Raw genomic sequence first — 20,480 nt, 5'->3', positions numbered from 1 at the left:
TGAATAACGCACAAAACACCTGAAACCGGGTTTTTTTTTTACATTTATTCCCCTCACAATTTTTTTTTTATAAATAGTCATGATAAATTTATATTTGCATATACGGTCCTCTGCTTGCTAGGCGAGCTTTTTTTTGGTAATTTTAAGTTGGAGATTATGATATTCATATTTATTCTTTATTAATCTATTTTTTAACTCACGGATAATAAAAATATAAAAAAAATACAGTAATTTAATCACCGTATTTAAATGAGATGATTAAATTATTATGGTCAACTTAAAACGCCATGTACAGTATACTCGTGGGTGAGGAGAGAGCTATTTATACGTATAAATATTTACTCGGACCATTTGTGAAAAAAAGAAATTTGAGGGGGCTAAATGCAAAAAAGAAGCCCACACGAAACCCCCTTCGGAATCGAAACCCTTTCTCTTCTTGCGTTTCTTCGTCCCCGCGGCGTCTCCTTCCTCAGAGCCATCTCTAATGGCGGGCGAAGAGCTCCTCCTCCCCACCACCACAAATAGCAAGGGAAGGGGAGCGGACAAGGAGGAGGAGGCGGAGGAGGAGGAGGAGGAGGATCAGGTGGTGAACCCATGGGAGGTGTCGGCGAAGGACGGGGGCCGGATCGACTACGACAAGCTCGTCGACAAGTTCGGGTGCCAGCGCCTCGACCCCGCCCTCGTGCGCCGCGTCGAGCGCCTCACCAATCGCCCCGCCCACGCATTCCTCCGCCGCGGCGTCTTCTTCGCCCACAGGTTCCCCCTCCCCCCCTCCCCCCTCTCTCCCTCTGTTCTTAGATCGCTCTTTGCTCCTTTGGAGGACGTAGAATGGGGAATTGTTACTTGCTTTTGGCGTTTGATAGGGACTTCAATGAGATTCTTGATCTATACGAGAGAGGGGAGAAGTTTTACTTGTATACCGGTAGGGGGCCGTCGTCGGAGGCGCTGCATTTGGGGCACTTGGTGCCATTTATGTTCACAAAGTGAGTGATCAGTTCATATCTAAGCTTCTGTTTCTTTTTCTCTTTTGAATTTCTTAGTTAATTGTAGAATTTGCGGCAAAATTGCATCTTTTCTTTATGTACATGAACTTCTATTGGTTTCGTTTTTCAATGAAGGCTTATCATGTGCTTAATTTTGAGTATTAAAGATGCCTACAGCGTGCTTCTGATACAAATAAGAACCAATCGCTTTAAGTTCCCGAAGAACCAATCGCTTTTGTTGGATCCTGACCACAGTAACCATATTCTCTTATCATCTTATTTTACGCCGTTCTTATGGTTTCTATACTCGAGATAAAGCCAAATTTTGAACATTGCTTGTGATTTTTTTTTCCCAGGTATCTGCAGGATGCTTTTAAGGTGCCTCTTGTAATACAGCTAACTGACGACGAGAAGTGCATGTGGAAGAATTTATCGGTGGAAGAGAGTAAAAGACTTGCTCGCGAGAATGCAAAAGACATAATTGCTTGTGGATTTGACATTACCAGGACTTTTATTTTCTCGGATTTTAGTTATGTTGGTGGGTAAGATTTAGTTTTGTAAAGCTTTTTATACCAAAAGCAAAAGCACATTATTATGTTATTATACTAATCATTGTTAGTATGAAGAATTGAACTTGTTGACATAATCAAAATTATAAAATGAGACCTGATATTATTTAGAACCTAAAAATCCCTCTGTGGTTAAGTACCAAAGTGTATCTAAATGCTGCTACTGATCAATACTTTGGCTGTATCCAACTCATTGATTCTGTTCTTTACTTCCTTTTGCTTGTCATCTTGCACTAAGCTTTATTGCTTGTAACTGTTATAGCATTCTAATGCCTTTCTTTTTTGCCCTTTTCCTAGTGCCTTCTATGAGAACATGGTTAAAGTTGCAAAATGTGTGACATTCAATAAGGTGACCGCTGCCATTCTTTTTTAATTAGATTTCAATTTGTTATAATTTGGTCTCGTTTGGTACCTCCTTTTTTTTTCTTTTTTTTTTTTCCTTTTAATACTCTAATTCTGTGCAATTCATTGCACTAGTGGATAGACCTCTCCATCTTCTTATTCTTGGTTAGATTCAACTCCCTTTTTTTCCTTTGTTGAGAAAACAACAAACTGAAAAAAGTCACTACTGAATATTTGCTTCCTGTTGCCAAGTAAACCGCATAAATGTATAGGTTGCAAATAATCCAACTTCCACCAGCTAGTTCAATTGCATGCAATTTGAGTTCTAAAAATCACAAAAAGCATAAGTGTAACCAAACGAGGCCTTTGAGTTTAATGTTTTGTAGCATAACCAAAAAGAAACCTGACATGGAAATGCTGTTTGTAATGTTCTGTGCACATCACAGGTTGTTGGGATATTTGGCTTCACACCTGAGGATCATATTGGGAAAATTAGCTTCCCTCCTGTTCAGGTTCTATTATGACACTTTTACCTATTTTCTAACAAGTCGATATACTTGTTTGCTAGTGCTTTTCTGCTGCTTCCTTCATCTATGAAGGGCCCGTTTGGCCCTGCTCGAACTTATGCAGAGTTCAGTTTGACTATAGCTGTTCAAAGATGCAGTAACAGTTTTCATGTTGCTGTAAAAGCAGAAACTACAAAGTTGGAGCTTCTGCTTTTGGGGCCGAAAAGCTTATTTTTGTTTCCTGCCACCTCTTTAGCTCTAGAGCCTAGACGTTTTGTTTGCCAAACACTTGATTTCTGGAATCTTCTACTTTCTAGAGTAAGAAGCTGCTCCAAAAGCTAAGGCCAAACATGCTCTCAGGTTACCTTTGTTTGCTACATTGATAATAACTTGATGCTTACAAAGTACTCTTTTTCTTTCCCTGCAGGCAGTCCCTTCATTCCCTAGTTCGTTTCCGCATCTCTTCACTGGCAAAGATAATCTGCGGTGTTTGATACCTTGTGCTATTGACCAGGTTCTAACATTGGCTTTGAATACTGTATCGGATTTTACTTAGTCTGTACTTTGATCTTTATGCTGTACGGGTTGTTAACTTTCCGTATATGAAGAGTATGCGACAAAATTTTTGTCTTTTAACTAATCCAGGATGTTTCATACATATTTAGTTGCTATTTGAACATATATTTGAAGCCAAATTTGGAATACTGAAAGTGCTTAACTTGGGCACAAACAGTGAACTTAGATTTTAGCCAAAATAGAAAAAAGGCCTTTATGTCTGGCCTTCAATTTTTTAGAAATTTTTTGCCAATAAATAGCGTTCTGGTTTTGAGTGCTCAATTACTGCTTAAAAGATCACAGTTTCTTACAGAAAACATCATTGAATAAATATAACAAGAAGTACTTGCCTATATACGGCAGCAGAAAGAGACCTCCTTATATTTATCCTTTCTAAGTATAAAATTGAAATTTTGACTACGAATATTCGCCTTACAATGTGTTAAAAAATGCATGATTGTCTAAAATCATATATTTAAACTACCGAGGTAATGGAAAACACTAGGCCACCTCCAATTTTTGGAAAACTGCTTCCTGGCATTTGTAAATAGAATACCATTTGCTTGGCTATTAGCATTTGTGAAAGAAGCAATTTGCTCTAGTGGTATCATTTGGAAGTATTCATGTGATTAATTTGTTGGAAACTGTCAATCTGGAATCTATTGGTAGTTCTTTTTTTTGCATATAATTATAAATGATATTTTCCTTCATTCACGTGAACCATGCACGAGCATATTTGGAACTTTTGTTCCTTGTTTTTCTTTTTATCTCGCAGGTCAGAAGGTTAATTGGTCTTCTAATTCATGCACTTGTTATTGTCTTCAACTTTTCAACTAAATAGCTTCCCAGCGATATATTGATATATCTTAACTCACTGTTCCAGTCTCCTTGTAATAAAATATGATGAAATAATTAATCTAGCTTTTGTTTTTTAAAGTTCCATTACACTATTTTGATATTTAGTTTTCTGTTTTAGGATCCTTATTTCCGAATGACTCGTGATGTTGCGCCAAGGATAGGTTATCAAAAACCTTCACTAATTGAATCGATATTCTTCCCTGCTCTTCAGGTACTCTAATGCAACAGATCAACGAAAAACTATTCTCGTATTTTATGGATGTCCAGTTCATTTGCATCTCGTTCCTTAAAATTATTATCCAGCAAATTCTTAAGCTGTGGCGTTGTGCTATATAGTCGAGTTAGAGCTATTATTTGGTAAATATGCTGAAGGTTCACGAATTCTGTGAAACACGAAGATTGAACTTTGAATCGTCATTCAAAATTGTGAATATGCTGAAGGTTCATGTATTCAGTGAAACATGAAGATTGAACTTTGAATCATCATTCAACATTGTGACTCATGAAAGTCATATATTAGTCTTGAAGCTAAGCATCATATCTAATTTCCGCTGCAAATTTTAGTTAGCACTGCTTTATGTAATCCTCACGCTTTAAATTTGGCTTTTGGGCAAGATATACAGCATTTGTATGAGAGCTTTTCTATGGCTTGTTCATTTACTGATTTGGTACTTACAGGGTGAGACAGGAAAAATGTCAGCTAGTGATCCAAATTCTGCAATATATGTGACAGATTCCTCCAAAGATATAAAGAATAAGGTCTGTAGTTGGTTTTCTTCTATTTTTGTTGTGCTACTTTTGGTCATGTCTGTAACATGTTCACAAAAAATATTTCTTTGTCGATTTAGTGTATAACACGTATTAAAACATTCTATTTTATATTAGGTGAATAAATATGCCTTCTCAGGTGGTCAGGACTCTATAGAAAACCACAGAAAATACGGAGCTAACCTGGAGGTATGGAGTCTACTCTCTCTCTCTCTCTCTTTATTCTTGTAAGGAAGCACAACCAAGTTTTCTCATCTCTGATTCGCTACTCTTCAAAGGAAGCATAATCCAGTTATGCATCACATATTTATTTATTGTTTTTTGCCACAAATGCCTTTTAGATTTTCCTTTTTTTAAAAAAAATCTTTTAGAGTTACTCGAGTACCATTTATTTGCTTTAATCAATTATGATTACAACATCCGTTCTTCTGTAATGACTCCCGACTGATGTAAGCAACGCACCAAAACAATTTCTCTATCAAGTTTTGTATATTTGATTATACGATTCTGACATTTGTGTAGTTAATATATTTCTGTCAACTAATTCTCCTATTTTTTTTATTGTGTTCAGGTGGATATTCCGTTCAAGTATTTAAGTTTCTTTCTTGACGATGATGATGAGCTTGAGCACATAAGAAAGGTACTTTGTCAGAATACCTGACAAACTTATTTACTTTAGTTTGCCTTGACACCCCTTAGCTTTTGTTTATATAAATTTGAGTTATTTCTATTAGGAAGATTTCGTTAAATTTAACAGCTTCGTTAGCTATGAGCTGCTAATCTTGCGGAGCTGGTAAATGTTGTCGGAATCATCAATTCAATCAATTCACTTGACAGGTTAACCCAAATCAAAATGAACTAAAGTTGAGGGGTGTCAATTAATAATAAAAGAGAAAAGGTAGAGGGAGTCTTTTTTTTACTTTTATTTTGAAATGGCATATGGTTGAGGGGGTCTCTATACAGTTTTACCCCTCATTTTTCCATCTACAAATTTCTTAACTATTTTCCAGGAGTATGGAGCTGGAAGGATGTTGACTGGTGAAGTCAAAAAGCGTCTCATTGAGATCCTTTCCGAAATGGTTGAGAGACATCGGAAGGCTCGGGCAGCAGTAACTGACGAGGTGAGCAACTATCTGATGAGTCTTTTCTTCAGCCTGTTTAATACTAAAGTTCGTAATCATAGAGACTTATTAAACTATAAGCCATCTTCAAATTGATTCTGCAATTTCGTTTCTTGTTTATCAAAACCCTTGTACTTTTGTTTGCTTTCTTATTTTGTTACTCTGTAACGGCAAGTTGAGTTACGCTCCGCTCTTGTCGGAGTTACTTTGATGGAATGCCCAATTCAGCCGACAGAATCGCTGAAATCTAAGTAATTTATATATAAGGGGGTAATTGAATCAAGTTGAAAAGTTGAGCCCATATCTGAGTGAGCTTCTCAGTACAATTTACCTTTTGCATATAAAAGATCTTTCACGAAGTGAAGCTAATCGGCACAAATACGGATTACATATACGATGCGCTTTTTGCTTATAATCCAAATGTCATATTCTGGAGGATGATCATGCATCTTTTATATACTATAAGAAAACAACATATGGACAATATAAATAAAGCAAACAAATGTTTTAGTTATTATGTAAATTAGATAAGAGAAGTGAGAAATCAAGAGTAATTATTCAGTTACACATCTCTTGAGTTTTCATTATGCATGTTCAATCACATAAAACTTCTGCTTCTATCACCAATATAAATACTACAAACTGTTTGTTCTATATTTTCCAGATGGTCGACACATTCATGGCGGTGAGGCCTCTTCCTCGTATGTTCGGCTAATTACAGAAACCCGCAGAAACCTGCAACCATCAGTGGTCTAGTTGAAGGGTTTATTACTCGAAGAATGGAAACATTGGGTTTGTGTTTCCTGTTTTACGATAAAGATTTTGTTGTTATTGATTGATTCTGATCAAATCGGGGGATTATCAGGTAGTAGTGGTCTTGCGGAGTCTCCATGTTTTGTAGAATCAGGATATGAGAGTGTGTTAATATTGTTTTCTCGCGTATTTATTTGCCACAAAGTGAATCATCATATGGTCTTAAAGCATTGATGTGCTCCTGCTTAGCATGATCCAGTTTACGAACTGATTCGACTTGTTCTAACCTTAACCTGGAACAAAAATACGGTTAAGGTGATTCCGAGTTGAGTCGAGTGAGTTTTGGACCGAATTGAAACCGGAGCTAGGGTTTTCGACCGGAGCATGAGCCAATTGTGTGGATAGATGAACCTAAACTGGACCCAAATTGATTCAGTTGGGCCAACTTTTCTGTACGAAAGGAAATGATTATGATTTTAGGGCGTGTTTGTTTCGTCGGATCTCTGGCGTCGAAATCTCTCACCTCGTCGAACTGCAAGAGACCGGTGAACTCGAAGATTGAGCAATACTATTTGTACACCTCAAAAAAATATAAATTTTACATCTCAGGCTTTGTGTGATTAGAATTTTTTCACTGGTCTTATTAAATTTCTTTAAACCCAAATATTAGTGCTTTCCAAATCCTAGGATCTTATTAAGATACAAAAGAGGTGTACATGTAGCATCTTCCTTTCCTTTTTTATACCCGACACATGTACAAAGATTAAAATACTAATGCTTTTTATTTCATTCTATGTTTTTAATAGTAAATTGCAAAAAATAGAATTGTTTAAATAAAGAGGGAAAGAACAAGGGTTGCAATCTCTACAACCCCCAAAAAAGGATTTTTTATAAAGGATTTCATTTTTTACAGGATAATCCATCAAATCTTTCTCTCCTCAATTATTATCATTTGAAAAGGTGATGGATCACACTTGAATTTTTTTCCTTCCTTTCTAACATTTTTGGAAGATATACTTAGGAGTAGTGCCTTTTAATTTAATAAATTTTGCAATCTAGTTCATTAATTTTAAAAAAATTTTAATCTATTTAAAATAATAGTAAAGTGAAGAATACTAAATGGCGTAATTGTTTTACGCAGGACATTAATTGAAATATAGGAGCTAAAATAAAATGGAGCTTTTTATAATTTAGTCAAATATTTAGTAGGATAATTTAAAAAATTCGTTTCAAATTTTATTGGATAAACTTCAAAGACCACCCCTGTGGTTTTGCACTTTCTCACTTTAGTACTCTGGGGTTTAAAATGTATTAAGTTAGTGTCATGTGGTTTCAACTTTCAATTTTATATTTTCGTCAGTTTTTTCATTAACATTTTATTAAATTATATACAAAAAAAACTTCATATACTCTATCTAGATTTATCGAATATTCGCTTTAGTACCTTTTAGTTTTAACTTTGTCAGTGATTTAATAAAAAAAAATAATAGAATCGATAATAAAAAGATAAAAATAAAATTATAAAGTACTAAATTGATTACTTTAAATTTTAGGGTACTAAAATAAGAAATCGTGAAATTATAAGAGTGGTATTTGAAATTTTTTTTGTATTTGTTTTTCCCGTATTTTCTTTTATATTTCCTCTCGAACAAAAAATACAAAAAAAAAACTATAAAGTACTAAATTGATTACTTTAAATTTTAGGGTACTAAAATAAGAAATCGTGAAATTATAAGAGTGGTATTTGAAATTTTTTCAAAATTTGTTTTTCCCGTATTTTCTTTTATATTTCCTCTCGAACAAAAAATACAAAAAAAAAACAACGACTCGTCGGAAAAGAAGTACTAATTCCCGACCCCCTCACTTTCTCTCTCTCTCTCTCTCTCTCTCTCTCTCTCCTTTTCCCACCCCCGTCTCCTCCTCTTCCCCCCTAATCCCTCTCTAACCAATTCGATACCTCGCGCTAGGGTTTCCTCAACACCAGGTGCACTTTTCCCCTCCCCTTCCCCCCCTACTCCGCCCCGTCGCGTCGCGATCATCGTCCGTTTCCGCTCATTCTCGGATTTTTTTAGGGTTTTGAATCGATTCTAGCGGGCGATCGAGCCGGGAATCGGGTTCTTGGATGGGGGGGTGTTCGATCCTTGATTTGCGGTTATTGTGTGCAGGAATTGGAGCTGGAAGAGGGGGGTTAGAGCTCGGGGGCATGGCGATGCACGAGAGGAAGACGATCGACCTAGAGCAGGGATGGGAGTTCATGCAGAAGGGGATCACCAAGCTGAAGAACATCTTGGAAGGGCTCCCCGAGCCGCAGTTCAGCTCCGAAGATTATATGATGCTCTACACGTATCGCCGCTTTGCACCGATTTCACTTCAATTTTTGGGAGTTCGTATGGTAGATTTGCGTTAATTAGATGTGTTTGTCGCCTTGTGTTGTTTGGATCAGGACTATATACAATATGTGCACTCAGAAGCCTCCTCACGATTACTCGCAGCAGCTCTACGACAAGTACAGAGAGTCGTTCGAAGAGTATATCACTTCAACTGTAAGGATGATTTCACATGGAAGGCACACCGAATAATCGAAATGTGCTTTCTTATTTTATCTGTGTGTATTTTTAGAGATTGTTGGTATGGTTGTTCCAAATGATTTTAAATGTGGCTTGGTTGTTGTACCTGCTCATTTTATCTGTTAGGCTAAATTTTAGTGAAAATTGGATGCTTATTTTTGCTATCTTGGTCTTGCGGTGTTTATCTAAGTTTGAATTTAATGTAGGTTGTGTTACTTCCTGACCGGTTCGATAAAATCAATTGGTAATCCTTCGAGATGTAATGAAGTTGGAGTGCAAATATATATGTTGTGGTGTACAATTTTGCATAAGATGTAGGTTACATGATGTGCTTAGACATGTCCTTGTTGAGTGCAAGTGTTCTTATCAGGAAGTTGTTATCCAAATACTGGCAGCCTTCTGAGATTAAGTTACACTTGAAGCTCCGGTTTTGACATATTAGGGATTCTCAGGTGGTCTTTTCGTCTTATAGACCCATTTACTGGAGTTTGATTCATTTAGAAGCAACCTTTCTAGCAGATCCTTCCTAGTGGGTGTCCTAATGTATCATCATTCATACTGTAGTGCAAGCTGGAGAGATTATTCAACAACGTCTACTTGTTGATGTGCTAACTATGGCTGTATGTCCTCACGAAGTGTCCTACTGAATTATATTAAAAGTCAACTCTTCTTCCTCCCGATGGTCACATGGTGGTATCTAGTTATTGTTAATTTTTGGCCGTGTAGTAACTGGTGGAGAGAGTTCACTGTCATAAGGCCAGTAACTGTGTGGGAAAGAAGTGAAAATCATTGAGAATCCACGTGAAAACTAGGTCGAACAGATGCTATTGGATTGTCTTGTATCCTAAATTTGGTGTAGCACATTTGGAATTACAAACATATCGAATTTTTTGTTAACCTGGCAATTTTATAATTATTGCACAGTGTATTGTGCTGAAAAGAATGGTTGGAGAAGAGATCATTTGGGTTTGAGTTTTGTGGAAACGTAGTGGGAAGAAACACAAAATTTTGCCATTTGAAAATAATCCACGATACCGACCGTCCCTAGAGCAAGTGGTAAAGGGCTTGGTGGTTGGTACCCGAGGTCCCAAGTTTGAATCCTAGTTGATTCACATTTCCAGCTAAGTTTATTTCTAAATGAAATAAACGAAGCGGGTAGCGTGCTACCTATCTCTTAAAAAAAAAAAAAAAAAAATCCACGATCTTTGATCCTTTTATTGCAGCCTTGTTAATGTTTCAAAGATGATTCACCTTTATATCTCCACTAAATCTTCATTTGCCATCAGTGTTTCTTATTTCATGATGTGTTGTAGAAAAAGTAAGTAGAGCAATTTTTTTATAATCTTTTTTGTATTTTTCTGATGAAAACATGGGGAGATGATAGCATCTGGAAAAATTAAAAGTGTTATTGCTGCGAATTCTATCAAAAGCCTAAAAGACTTCTGGCATCATTCATGTTATTATTCTATTCTGTTACCTAGATTTGTTTGGTAGTAGTTGTTATTTTTATACAATACTTACGTTCTGCCATGGAACTGTAATTTTTTACCTGTTTTTTAACAAGTTATATGATTGTATATTAGGTACTGCCTTCGCTGAGAGAGAAGCATGACGAATTTATGCTGAGAGAACTAGTAAAAAGGTGGTCAAATCATAAAGTTATGGTCCGGTGGCTTTCCCGGTTTTTCCATTATCTTGATCGGTACTTTGTTGCACGGAGATCACTTCCTCCACTTAATGACGTTGGGCTCACATGTTTCCGTGAGTTGGTAAGTTAACATCTTTAACTATGACATGCATTATGAATATAAAATGCGTCACTAACGTACATCCTATATTACGCTTTATTTCGTTCCCTTGTTCTCTACCTACTGGTAGGTTAGCGCACTGAAAGTCGCTTGTTTTGCGTATCTATTTACTTTTTTGTTTGGTGACAGGTCTACCAAGAGATCAAAGGAAAAGTAAAAGATGCAGTTATTTCCTTGGTAAGTAGGCATATCCTTATTTGGCAACATGAAGGGATTATTTCCAACTCTCTGGAGGTGCTAAAACTTATTCTTCTAACAGATTGATCAAGAGCGTGAGGGCGAACAGATTGACAGAGCCTTGTTAAAGAATGTCCTGGATATATTTGTTGAAATTGGGCTGGGGAGCATGGAATGCTATGAAAATGACTTTGAAGAGTTCTTACTTAAGGATACTGCATCATACTATTCTAGAAAGGCCTCCAACTGGATATTGGAGGACTCATGTCCAGACTACATGCTGAAGGTATTTCCTTTGGGATTTCATGAATATGTGAAATTTTACAAATAAGAATGTCTATTTGTGGCTTTTGTTGCTTTTATTAGGCAGAAGAGTGCTTGAAGAGGGAGAAGGATAGAGTTTCGCATTACCTGCATTCTAGTAGTGAACAGAAACTGTTGGAGGTTTGTTGTGATTTTATCCTGATGATTATTTTACATTGTTTTTCCCTTACCTTTTTGACAATTTTTATATTACTTCTGACTGTACAGAAAAGGTTATTTTTTACTCTTTCTAGGAAACTTCTCTTTACCCCTGTGATTATTTCTTTATCTAATTTAATTGAATCCTAATTTTTGTTTTTTTTTTCCTCCTTTTTTGTTGGCATTGGTAGAAAGTGCAACATGAGTTACTATTTGTATATGCTAGCCAACTTCTGGAGAAAGAACATTCTGGATGCCATGCTTTGCTTCGAGATGACAAGGTTAAAGTTTTTTTTCTGACCTTTCTTACAAAGCTTAAAAGTGGTACTTATTTTGACGTCCATTATCTTGTCCATTTGTTAGGTAGATGATCTATCAAGAATGTATAGGCTCTTCTCCAGGATAAACCGTGGCTTGGATCCCGTTTCTCAGATTTTTAAGCAGGTTACCACTTTTTTTTCTAATAAATCAAAACTTTTATAGTGCTTCTGTATTAAATAAAAGAAGTTAACACTTCTTCTGCTTCTGTCATTATCTTTTGATCTTGCTGTATCTAACTTCCATGCAGCATGTAACTGCTGAGGGTACAGCTTTAGTCAAACAAGCAGAAGATGCTGCCAGCAATAAGAAGGTGATATTTCTTAGTTTCTAAGGTTACGTTATGTTTCTTTCTTTTTCCCCCTCCTTCCTGGTAGAACATTCTTTATGTTCTTTTATGTCTCAACTGGTGAGGAAGTAAGATAGTAAGATACTGAAGATACATTTAGACTGCTAGTTTGCTGGAAATATTCATCCAAGAAAATGTCTTCACATTGAGGTTGGAAGGGGTTATAGCAACAAAATTGATGCCAATTAGCTTATGTAGTTACAGGGAATTCCCCTACAGAAAAATCATTCCTTGCATGCCTTCAGTCGATGACCATTTGTCAGTACAAGCCAAGTTTGCGAGAAGCAATATTAGAACTTTAGAAGCAATAAAATCAATATACAAGATGAAGTAACTTACAGTGTATGTGTCCATGGGAAATTGGTATGTGATATCTATCTTGTATATTGATTTTAGTGCATACTAAATTTTCAGCATATTTTTTGACATCTCTGTCCTTGGGAATTGCTATGTGATATCTATCTTCATTATTTCCATTGATTGTGTTGTATATCCTCTCTTCATTGCTTATTGAGTTATTAACTGATTTGCTTGCTTTGTAGAGTGATTGTTTGTTGTCATTATCTGTTCATCTTAGCCAATCTATTGAACCTGCTTATATTCATTGGCTATTTAATGATCCGTTAGCTTTGTTCTTTTTCATCACTAATACTATTATTTTGAAGAACATTTTCTAACAATAGTAATGTCTACAGGCAGAGAAAAAAGATATTGTTGGTTTGCAAGAACAGGTTGGCTATTTTGGCATCACTTTCCTATTTTCTGATGTTTTAGTTGCTGCTATGTATTTGTAACTGATGAGTTTTTGAATGTAGGTTTTTGTTAGAAAAATCATAGAGCTGCACGACAAGTACCTGGCATATGTAAATGACTGCTTCCAGAATCACTCTCTTTTCCATAAGGTACGCCCTTGGAAATTTGAAACACATGTTCTTGGTTTTTTTTTTTTTTTTTTTGGATAATCTTATAGAACGATTAATATATATACTCTGCAAAATCATCTGTTTAAATATATAACCTAGCAAACCTGAATTTTAGTATATGTTTTTCAATTTCTTATTTTCTTAGATATATAGGATTGTACCTACATTAAAGTCTTCTTCAATAAAATCCGTCTAAATACTAAACCAACTTACCCTGATGGATTGGTTGATCCCCTAAACTTAATATCTTCTTTTCGAAACTACACTTTTGAGGGATTTATATGAACAGCTCAGATTTCAAGAAATGTATAAACAGATTAATATTCTGTGATGTATGTGTAAAAGCCCTGATAATATTTTGTTTGATGTATTCTCCCACATTGCTTGAAAACTCTGTCATCTGTAGGCTCTCAAAGAGGCATTCGAGGTGTTCTGCAACAAGGGTGTTGCAGGTAGTTCAAGTGCTGAATTGCTGGCTACTTTTTGTGATAATATACTGAAGAAAGGTGGGAGCGAAAAGCTAAGTGATGAAGCTATCGAAGAGACTCTCGAGAAGGTGATTTTCTCAAACCTTTTTCTGTCCTATCACCCGTACATATCTATGAGACCTTGTGTTGCAATTCTAAATGGGAAGTTGTAATTTGCAGGTAGTAAAGTTGCTCGCTTATATTAGCGATAAGGACCTTTTTGCTGAGTTTTACAGGTAACAAACTTTCATACGTAATATGCGAGCTGATTTACTTATTTTTAATATGGTTGTCCTCTTATAGAAAGAAGATTTTACGTATATACCACATAACAATGCAGTAGATATTATATATTCCCCTGTTTCACCGTTCGAGATTTTCTTGAAGTCGTATTAAACTGAAATTAATTTGCAGGAAAAAGCTTGCGAGGAGATTGCTCTTTGATAAAAGTGCTAATGATGATCATGAGAGGAGTATTTTAACAAAGCTAAAGCAGCAATGCGGAGGGCAATTCACCTCCAAGATGGAGGGCATGGTTTGTGGCCTAAATTTGACAAACAATAGTAAATATTATTGCTATGATACCTGACTTTTTTTTTTTTTTTTTTTTTTTTTCTCATTTAGGTGACTGATCTTACACTTGCAAGAGAAAATCAGACAAGCTTTGAGGAATATCTAAACTCTAATACTCATGCAAGTCCTGGAATAGATTTAACGGTGACAGTTTTGACAACTGGATTCTGGCCGAGTTACAAATCCTTTGATCTCAATCTCCCTGCTGAGATGGTAATATATTTCTCCTTTTTCTCTGTGTTGAAGATTTGAGATCTGCTCTGTTGGGCATGGATTGTTTTCTGCAATATTTGATCCAGTTTCTCTTCTATTTTTCATAAGATTTAACTGTTACAAGGCATATGTTCAAACGATTGAATTAAGTAATACAGACGTGAAAGTTTTTGCTACCGCATAATCTCATACACCTCTGACCTCCCTTTTCAGGTTAGATGTGTAGAGGTATTTAAAGAGTTCTACCAAACAAAAACCAAACATAGGAAGCTTACTTGGATATACTCATTAGGCACCTGCAATATCATTGGCAAGTTTGAGCCCAAAACAATCGAGTTGATTGTGACTACTTACCAGGTAATTGTAAATCTCTGAGAAATCCTTTTTTGTTGTGTTTTTTATGGACTGCTGACAAACCTTCTTGTTTGACAGGCCTCAGCTTTGCTTCTATTTAATGCTTCAGATAGATTGAGTTATTCTGAGATTATGGCACAACTAAACTTGACAGATGATGATGTAATTCGCTTGCTACACTCACTTTCTTGTGCCAAATACAAGATTCTTAATAAAGAACCAAATACCAAAACCATATCTCCAACGGATGTTTTCGAGTTCAATTCCAAATTCACTGACAAAATGCGAAGAATCAAGGTATGAACTGAGTACTTCGTTGAAAACATAGTTTTTTTTTTTTTTTTTTCTTGTTAATTCATTTCGTGATATCTGATGCTTATTTTGAGCTGTAGATACCTCTCCCACCCGTTGATGAGAAGAAAAAGGTAGTTGAGGATGTTGATAAGGACCGTAGATATGCTATTGATGCCTCAATTGTACGTATTATGAAGAGTCGTAAAGTTTTAGGTCATCAACAGCTGGTGATGGAATGTGTTGAACAGCTTGGTCGCATGTTCAAGGTACTTCCATGTCCTACTTTTAAGAGTTTTATTAGAAGCTTTTTATATGCTCTCTAGTCACATGGTTCTACGGTGTTTTTGTTTAGCAAACCGATACTATAGCATGTAGTTATGCATGAACAAACACAATCAGCATTTGCTAAGGACTATTTTTGGCGTTGTTTATGCATTCATATGTTAGTAGCTATAATTTGCTACTTGTTGTTTCCTTTTGTCTATGCTTTTCCCTTTTTAAAACAAATATATTTGGGGTGAACTTATATCTATTGTGTGTTCTCTAGGGAGTGATTGGCCCATAGGATTGCTTGGGAAATGGTGTCTTGAGAAGTTGTTAATGAACAAAGTTTCACTTATAATCATGCTTAAACATTTAAAGTATCTGGTATTGAGTTAGATTTTTTTCCCTCTCTCTTGATCAAGTAAATTAATGGAAAAATAAACATAGACAGGCTCTGAGTTCACTTTCTAAATAAACAATTTCAGTTATTATAGGCTATGTGAAGAATTGTTAGTAACTAGCCTAATTAACTGACCTCGACTCAATTCAAAATTTTCTTTCCTTTATTTTTTGTGCCTTTTGTTTTTTGTATGTATTAAATTATATGTGTGCTGTGTGCATATATAGGATTTTCCTTTGTAGTATTTGGCGCCTTTTGGTTTCATACATGATAATTGAAAATTTGAGATGCATGGCATGAACAAGCTAGCATGCTATGATATAGTTAGTTATGTCATATGCTAATAATGTAACAAAGGGACCTGGTATAGTTTGAATCGCCTTAACGATTCTTTTTCTATTTGCCCATTCTGTTGGACATTTCAGCCCGACTTCAAGGCAATAAAAAAGAGGATCGAAGATCTTATCACCCGAGATTATTTGGAGAGGGACAAGGACAATCCCAATGTGTACAGATACTTGGCTTGAGCGGCACGAAGCTCACAAGAATACAATTAGAAGCTTTGCTTTTCTGAAGGGCTTAAGCATAAGTACTTCTATCGATCGTTTGGTTTCATCGGTTTGTGGAACGGCTTATTCGTCCGTGCTTCTTCTATACTCGCTGGAGATTTATAACAACTTCAGCGAAGGAAGCCGTAATCCTTTTGCTGTTAATCTGAGGCCAGGTTTGACATTATGCCACTGTCGCAATCTCATGAATCTCGCGCATTGGATAGAGAAGCATCCGGAAAACATTAGCCGCTCCATTTTGTCATTCGGATGCTCTTCGGCATCATGATTGTTATCCATTAATATGCTTTTCTCGTATTATCTTCGCCTTTTGCCTCTCTGCTTTATTCGGTTGTTGCTCTTTCGTCTTATTCTCTCTATACGTAATGCTTATGCTGGTCTCTTGCTGGTCTCTTGTAAGAATTCTAGTAAACCTGCTTTTACAGAACAAACATTCTAATGTTGTGTAATCGTGTTTCCAATTTCTCTCTACTGATTCTGACGCTGAGGCCCCGTTTGGACAGCAGGATGAGATATCGAATGGCAACTTATTCCGCATTTAGTTTTTTTTTTTTTTTTGTGACTAAAATTTCTGAGTTTGATTTTTTTTACTCTGAGAGGTCTTGGCATGCATGCATGATTTAGTAAGCATGTTTAGTATATTTCACTTGCCAGATGTTAGTTTAATTTTAATTTGAAGGATGAATATAAGACATTCATTTTAGGTTTTTTTTTTTTTTGATTAAAATTTTAGGTATTTTGGGTTATGCTTTTTGTCTACTATATATATATATATATATATATGAGTAATTTAATTAGTTATGGTGCTGAATAAATATTCGTGCATCCGAGTTTTGAGCTCGCGCGCTATATATTAATTGGTAAAAACTATGTTCGTATATATATTTTTATATATTAATTGGTAAATGCTATGTTCGTATCCAAATTGGGCCGCAGGGTTTAGGGTTTCGAACTCGCTCTCACTACATTAATTGGTTAAGAAAAATAAAAACCAGGCACCTAAATTCTTAATTTTGATACCTAAATTTTTTAAAAGTTTATCAAATAGTTTAATGTGGTCATCTTCTCGTGCGAAGTTACCAATTAAATAGCCATTTTGATCAATTTTCTTAGACAGGATTTTGTATAACTTACATTATTTTTCTCTTCTAGTCTAGTTATTAAGCATCAGAATTGGAGAATAAATTTGAGTTGATCTAGGATACTTTTACAAGTATCATCCCCATGTTGCTATCACGTTTTTAGCCATTGCATCTATTTTTTGATTATAAATAGCCCTTGGATCAAACACTATTCCACCTACCACCACCTACCCCCATCATCTCAACCTCACATCTCTCCATCAAGGACTAAAAACACACAAGTATCACTTGGGTGATACTTGTAAAAGTATTCTAGCCCTACTCAATAAATTTTATATATCTTTAATTATTATTATTATTTTTAATATATTAGAATAAAAGAAATCCATTTCTTTGTGCTCTAAAGCTTGAAAAAAATTCGTATGCAATACAAGCGTAAAAATGGGATATACAAAGAATAATCTTCAGAAGGTCTAAGCCTCAAAATTAAAAATTTAAGTGGCTATTTAAGAAACTGCGAAAGTTGAGATATGTGGGTTTTTCTCCCCTAAATAACCTTAAAAAAAATTACGTTTGGCCAAATAACTCAGTCAAAAATTTATTTGGCTAAAAAAAATTCTATTTTGTGGAACTCAGTGGTGAAATAGTTCACGTCCTTAATAAAAAAAATTAAAAATGATCATTTTTGAAAGAATAAAATAAATGAAAAAAAAAACAAATGAATTATCTTTTCCTTTAGAGGGCGTTTGGTTTGGGTGGAAGTTGGGTGAAAGTGGAGAGGTGAGAAGTTGGTTTTGCTATAAGCGACCACTTCCGTTGTTTTGGCTCGACGTAAAAAAGTTACGGTCGGAACTCGAGTTAACCTCAAACGGCGTAATTGACTTCGGCCATCGTGAGCCGAAGTTAATTATGGTAAAAAAAAAAAAGTAAAAAAAATAATAAAATAATATAATAGATAAATATAATTATATTTAAATATATTTAATTATATTACTAATTACTATTTTTTTAGTTGGTATATTTAAAATATGATAAAAATTGATTAGTTCAATTTTAATATTTTTTACTTTATAATTTTATTAATGTATTACTATAATTTTTGTATAAAAAAATAATTTAGTTATTTTAAATTAAATTTTAATTATATAAAAATATAATTTTGTTATCTTTATTTATTAAAATATTTATTATTTATATATAAATTATAGTTTTACATCCTACATTTCTTACAAAACAAACAGCAGAACTAATGAAATATCACTTCCATAACTACGAAACAAACAACGGAAAAGTAGTAGTTTTCACCGAACTCCATTTCAACCCGAAGTCTAGTTTCGTTGAAACAAACATGCCCGCGTAAAATAAACCGAAAAATAATTTCCGTATAAAAAATGCTTTTTCGTTTGTTTGGTTCAACATAAAAATATTTTTTCGGATTTGAAAAAAAATTAAAATTTCGCTTTGGCGGAAAACGAAAATTCAAATTGCATAAAACTTTTTTCTTTCATCTTCTTTTCTACCAAACCAAGCAAATATGAATTTTTTCTTTCTATTCAACCAAACAAATGTTGGTGGAAAACTTTTTTTTTTCCCTACAAATCAAAAACTATAAAATGTTTAAAAAAAAAAAAATTCCACCAAATTTTTTTTACAAAAAATTATTTTTCACAATTTTACTTTGAACCAAACCGTTAATTAGAGTTCCAACTCTAAATATTTTTCATATATAATAATTCAAATAATTTCATAAAAATTCTAACAACACAGATATAATCCTAATAACTCAAAAAAATCTACACATAATCCTAACAATCTCATTAAAAAAAGGGTTTGTCGTATACAGTTCTATGTAAATATATCGAATAGCAGATATATTCATATAAAATTTTATTTTTCATATTTATTTCTACAAAAGTCTTAACGTTTTTAAATATATTCCCACTGTTAGGACTTATTAGAAAAATATAGTTAGACTTAGTTTAGTATTGAAGCCCATCTAACGCTATTAGATAAAATGAAGTTGGGGTAAAAGTATATAGAGATATGCTTCTGCGTTCTCCAGTGGAATTCTAGAAAATATATCATAATCGACTCATCGCGATATGCGAAACACAGTATTACGTACGGAAGCAAATAAAGTATTTTTCCAACGTAATTTCTCACAGCATGTAATACAATCTTCCCGCGATCCCAAACGAAGTTTTAGTAAATAAAGTAAATTGACTTTTTGCCCCTCTTATATTATTTGTGATGATAGAAATAAAGAAGATGACCGTCAAAAATTTTTGGAAGGATATTTATGTATAAGTTTAACAATTGGGACTATTAAAGAGTAGTGATAACAAATCAGAACAGCAAATATGAATATCACTCAACTTTTGTAGAAATAAATATGAAAAATTAAATTTTATAGAAATATATTTCGATATCTTTATAGGGAGTTGGTTGAACTCTTTCTTTTTTTCTTTTTTCTTTTTTTTTTCTGAGAGATAAATAGCATACTATCCGCTTCGTTTATTTCATTTAGAAATAACTTAGCTGAAAGTGTGATTCAACTACGATTCAAACTTGAGACCTCGAATACCATTCACCGAGCATTTNTTTTTTTTTTCTATTCAACCAAACAAATGTTAGTGGAAAACTTTTTTTTTTCCCTACAAATCAAAAACTTAAAATGTTAAAAAAAAAAATTCCACCAAATTTTTTTTTCAAAAAATTAATTTTCACAATTTTACTTTGAACCAAACCGTTAATTAGAGTTCCAACTCTAAATATTTTTCATATATAATAATTCAAATAATTTCATAAAAATTCTAACAACACAGATATAATCCTAATAACTCAAAAAAATCTACACATAATCCTAACAATCTCATTAAAAAAAAGGTTTGTCGTATACAGTTCTATGTAAATATATCGAATAGCAGATATATTCCTATAAAATTTTATTTTTCATATTTATTTCCACAAAAGTCTTAACGTTTTTAAATATATTCCCACTGTTAGGACTCATTAGAAAAATATAGTTAGACTTAGTTTAGTATTGAAGCCCATCTAATGCTATTAGATAAAATGAAGTTGGAGAAAAAGTATATAGGGATATTTTTCTGCGTTCTCCAGTGAAATTCTAGAAAATATATCATAATCGACTCATGGCGATATGCGGAACGCAGGATTACGTACGGAAACAAATAAAGTATTTTTC

The 20,480-nt window shown here is 34.3% G+C and overlaps 2 protein-coding genes across 4 annotated transcripts; both read left to right on the top strand.

Moving 5' to 3' along the window:
- On the top strand, positions 446 to 6,934 carry LOC109728306 (tryptophan--tRNA ligase, cytoplasmic). The gene is made up of 12 exons (XM_020258685.1): positions 446 to 756; positions 864 to 983; positions 1,340 to 1,525; positions 1,850 to 1,901; positions 2,341 to 2,406; positions 2,828 to 2,914; positions 3,932 to 4,024; positions 4,492 to 4,572; positions 4,699 to 4,770; positions 5,153 to 5,221; positions 5,592 to 5,702; positions 6,367 to 6,934. The coding sequence occupies exons 1-12, from the start codon at positions 485 to 487 to the stop codon at positions 6,415 to 6,417; spliced, it is 1,260 nt and encodes a 419-aa protein (XP_020114274.1). The 5' UTR covers positions 446 to 484; the 3' UTR covers positions 6,418 to 6,934.
- Positions 8,284 to 16,744, top strand: LOC109728046 (cullin-1). 3 transcript variants are annotated; one of them, XM_020258322.1, is made up of 20 exons: positions 8,284 to 8,439; positions 8,621 to 8,798; positions 8,899 to 8,998; positions 10,606 to 10,791; positions 10,960 to 11,007; positions 11,090 to 11,293; positions 11,374 to 11,451; positions 11,661 to 11,750; positions 11,833 to 11,913; positions 12,038 to 12,100; positions 12,832 to 12,867; positions 12,952 to 13,038; positions 13,466 to 13,615; positions 13,707 to 13,762; positions 13,941 to 14,061; positions 14,151 to 14,312; positions 14,526 to 14,669; positions 14,745 to 14,963; positions 15,059 to 15,226; positions 16,050 to 16,744. In XM_020258322.1, the coding sequence occupies exons 2-20, from the start codon at positions 8,659 to 8,661 to the stop codon at positions 16,149 to 16,151; spliced, it is 2,235 nt and encodes a 744-aa protein (XP_020113911.1). In that variant the 5' UTR covers positions 8,284 to 8,439; positions 8,621 to 8,658; the 3' UTR covers positions 16,152 to 16,744. The 3 variants fall into 3 exon arrangements, 2 of the variants coding, with proteins under 2 accessions (XP_020113911.1, XP_020113912.1); XM_020258323.1 differs by having other exon boundaries at positions 8,323 to 8,495; XR_002220902.1 differs by lacking the exons at positions 13,707 to 13,762; positions 14,526 to 14,669; positions 14,745 to 14,963; positions 15,059 to 15,226; positions 16,050 to 16,744 and having other exon boundaries at positions 14,151 to 14,293.

The sequence above is a fragment of the Ananas comosus genome, linkage group 23, assembly GCF_001540865.1.
Source record: "Ananas comosus cultivar F153 linkage group 23, ASM154086v1, whole genome shotgun sequence".
NCBI lineage: Eukaryota > Viridiplantae > Streptophyta > Magnoliopsida > Poales > Bromeliaceae > Ananas > Ananas comosus.
This window is presented reverse-complemented; position numbering and strand designations above follow the sequence as displayed.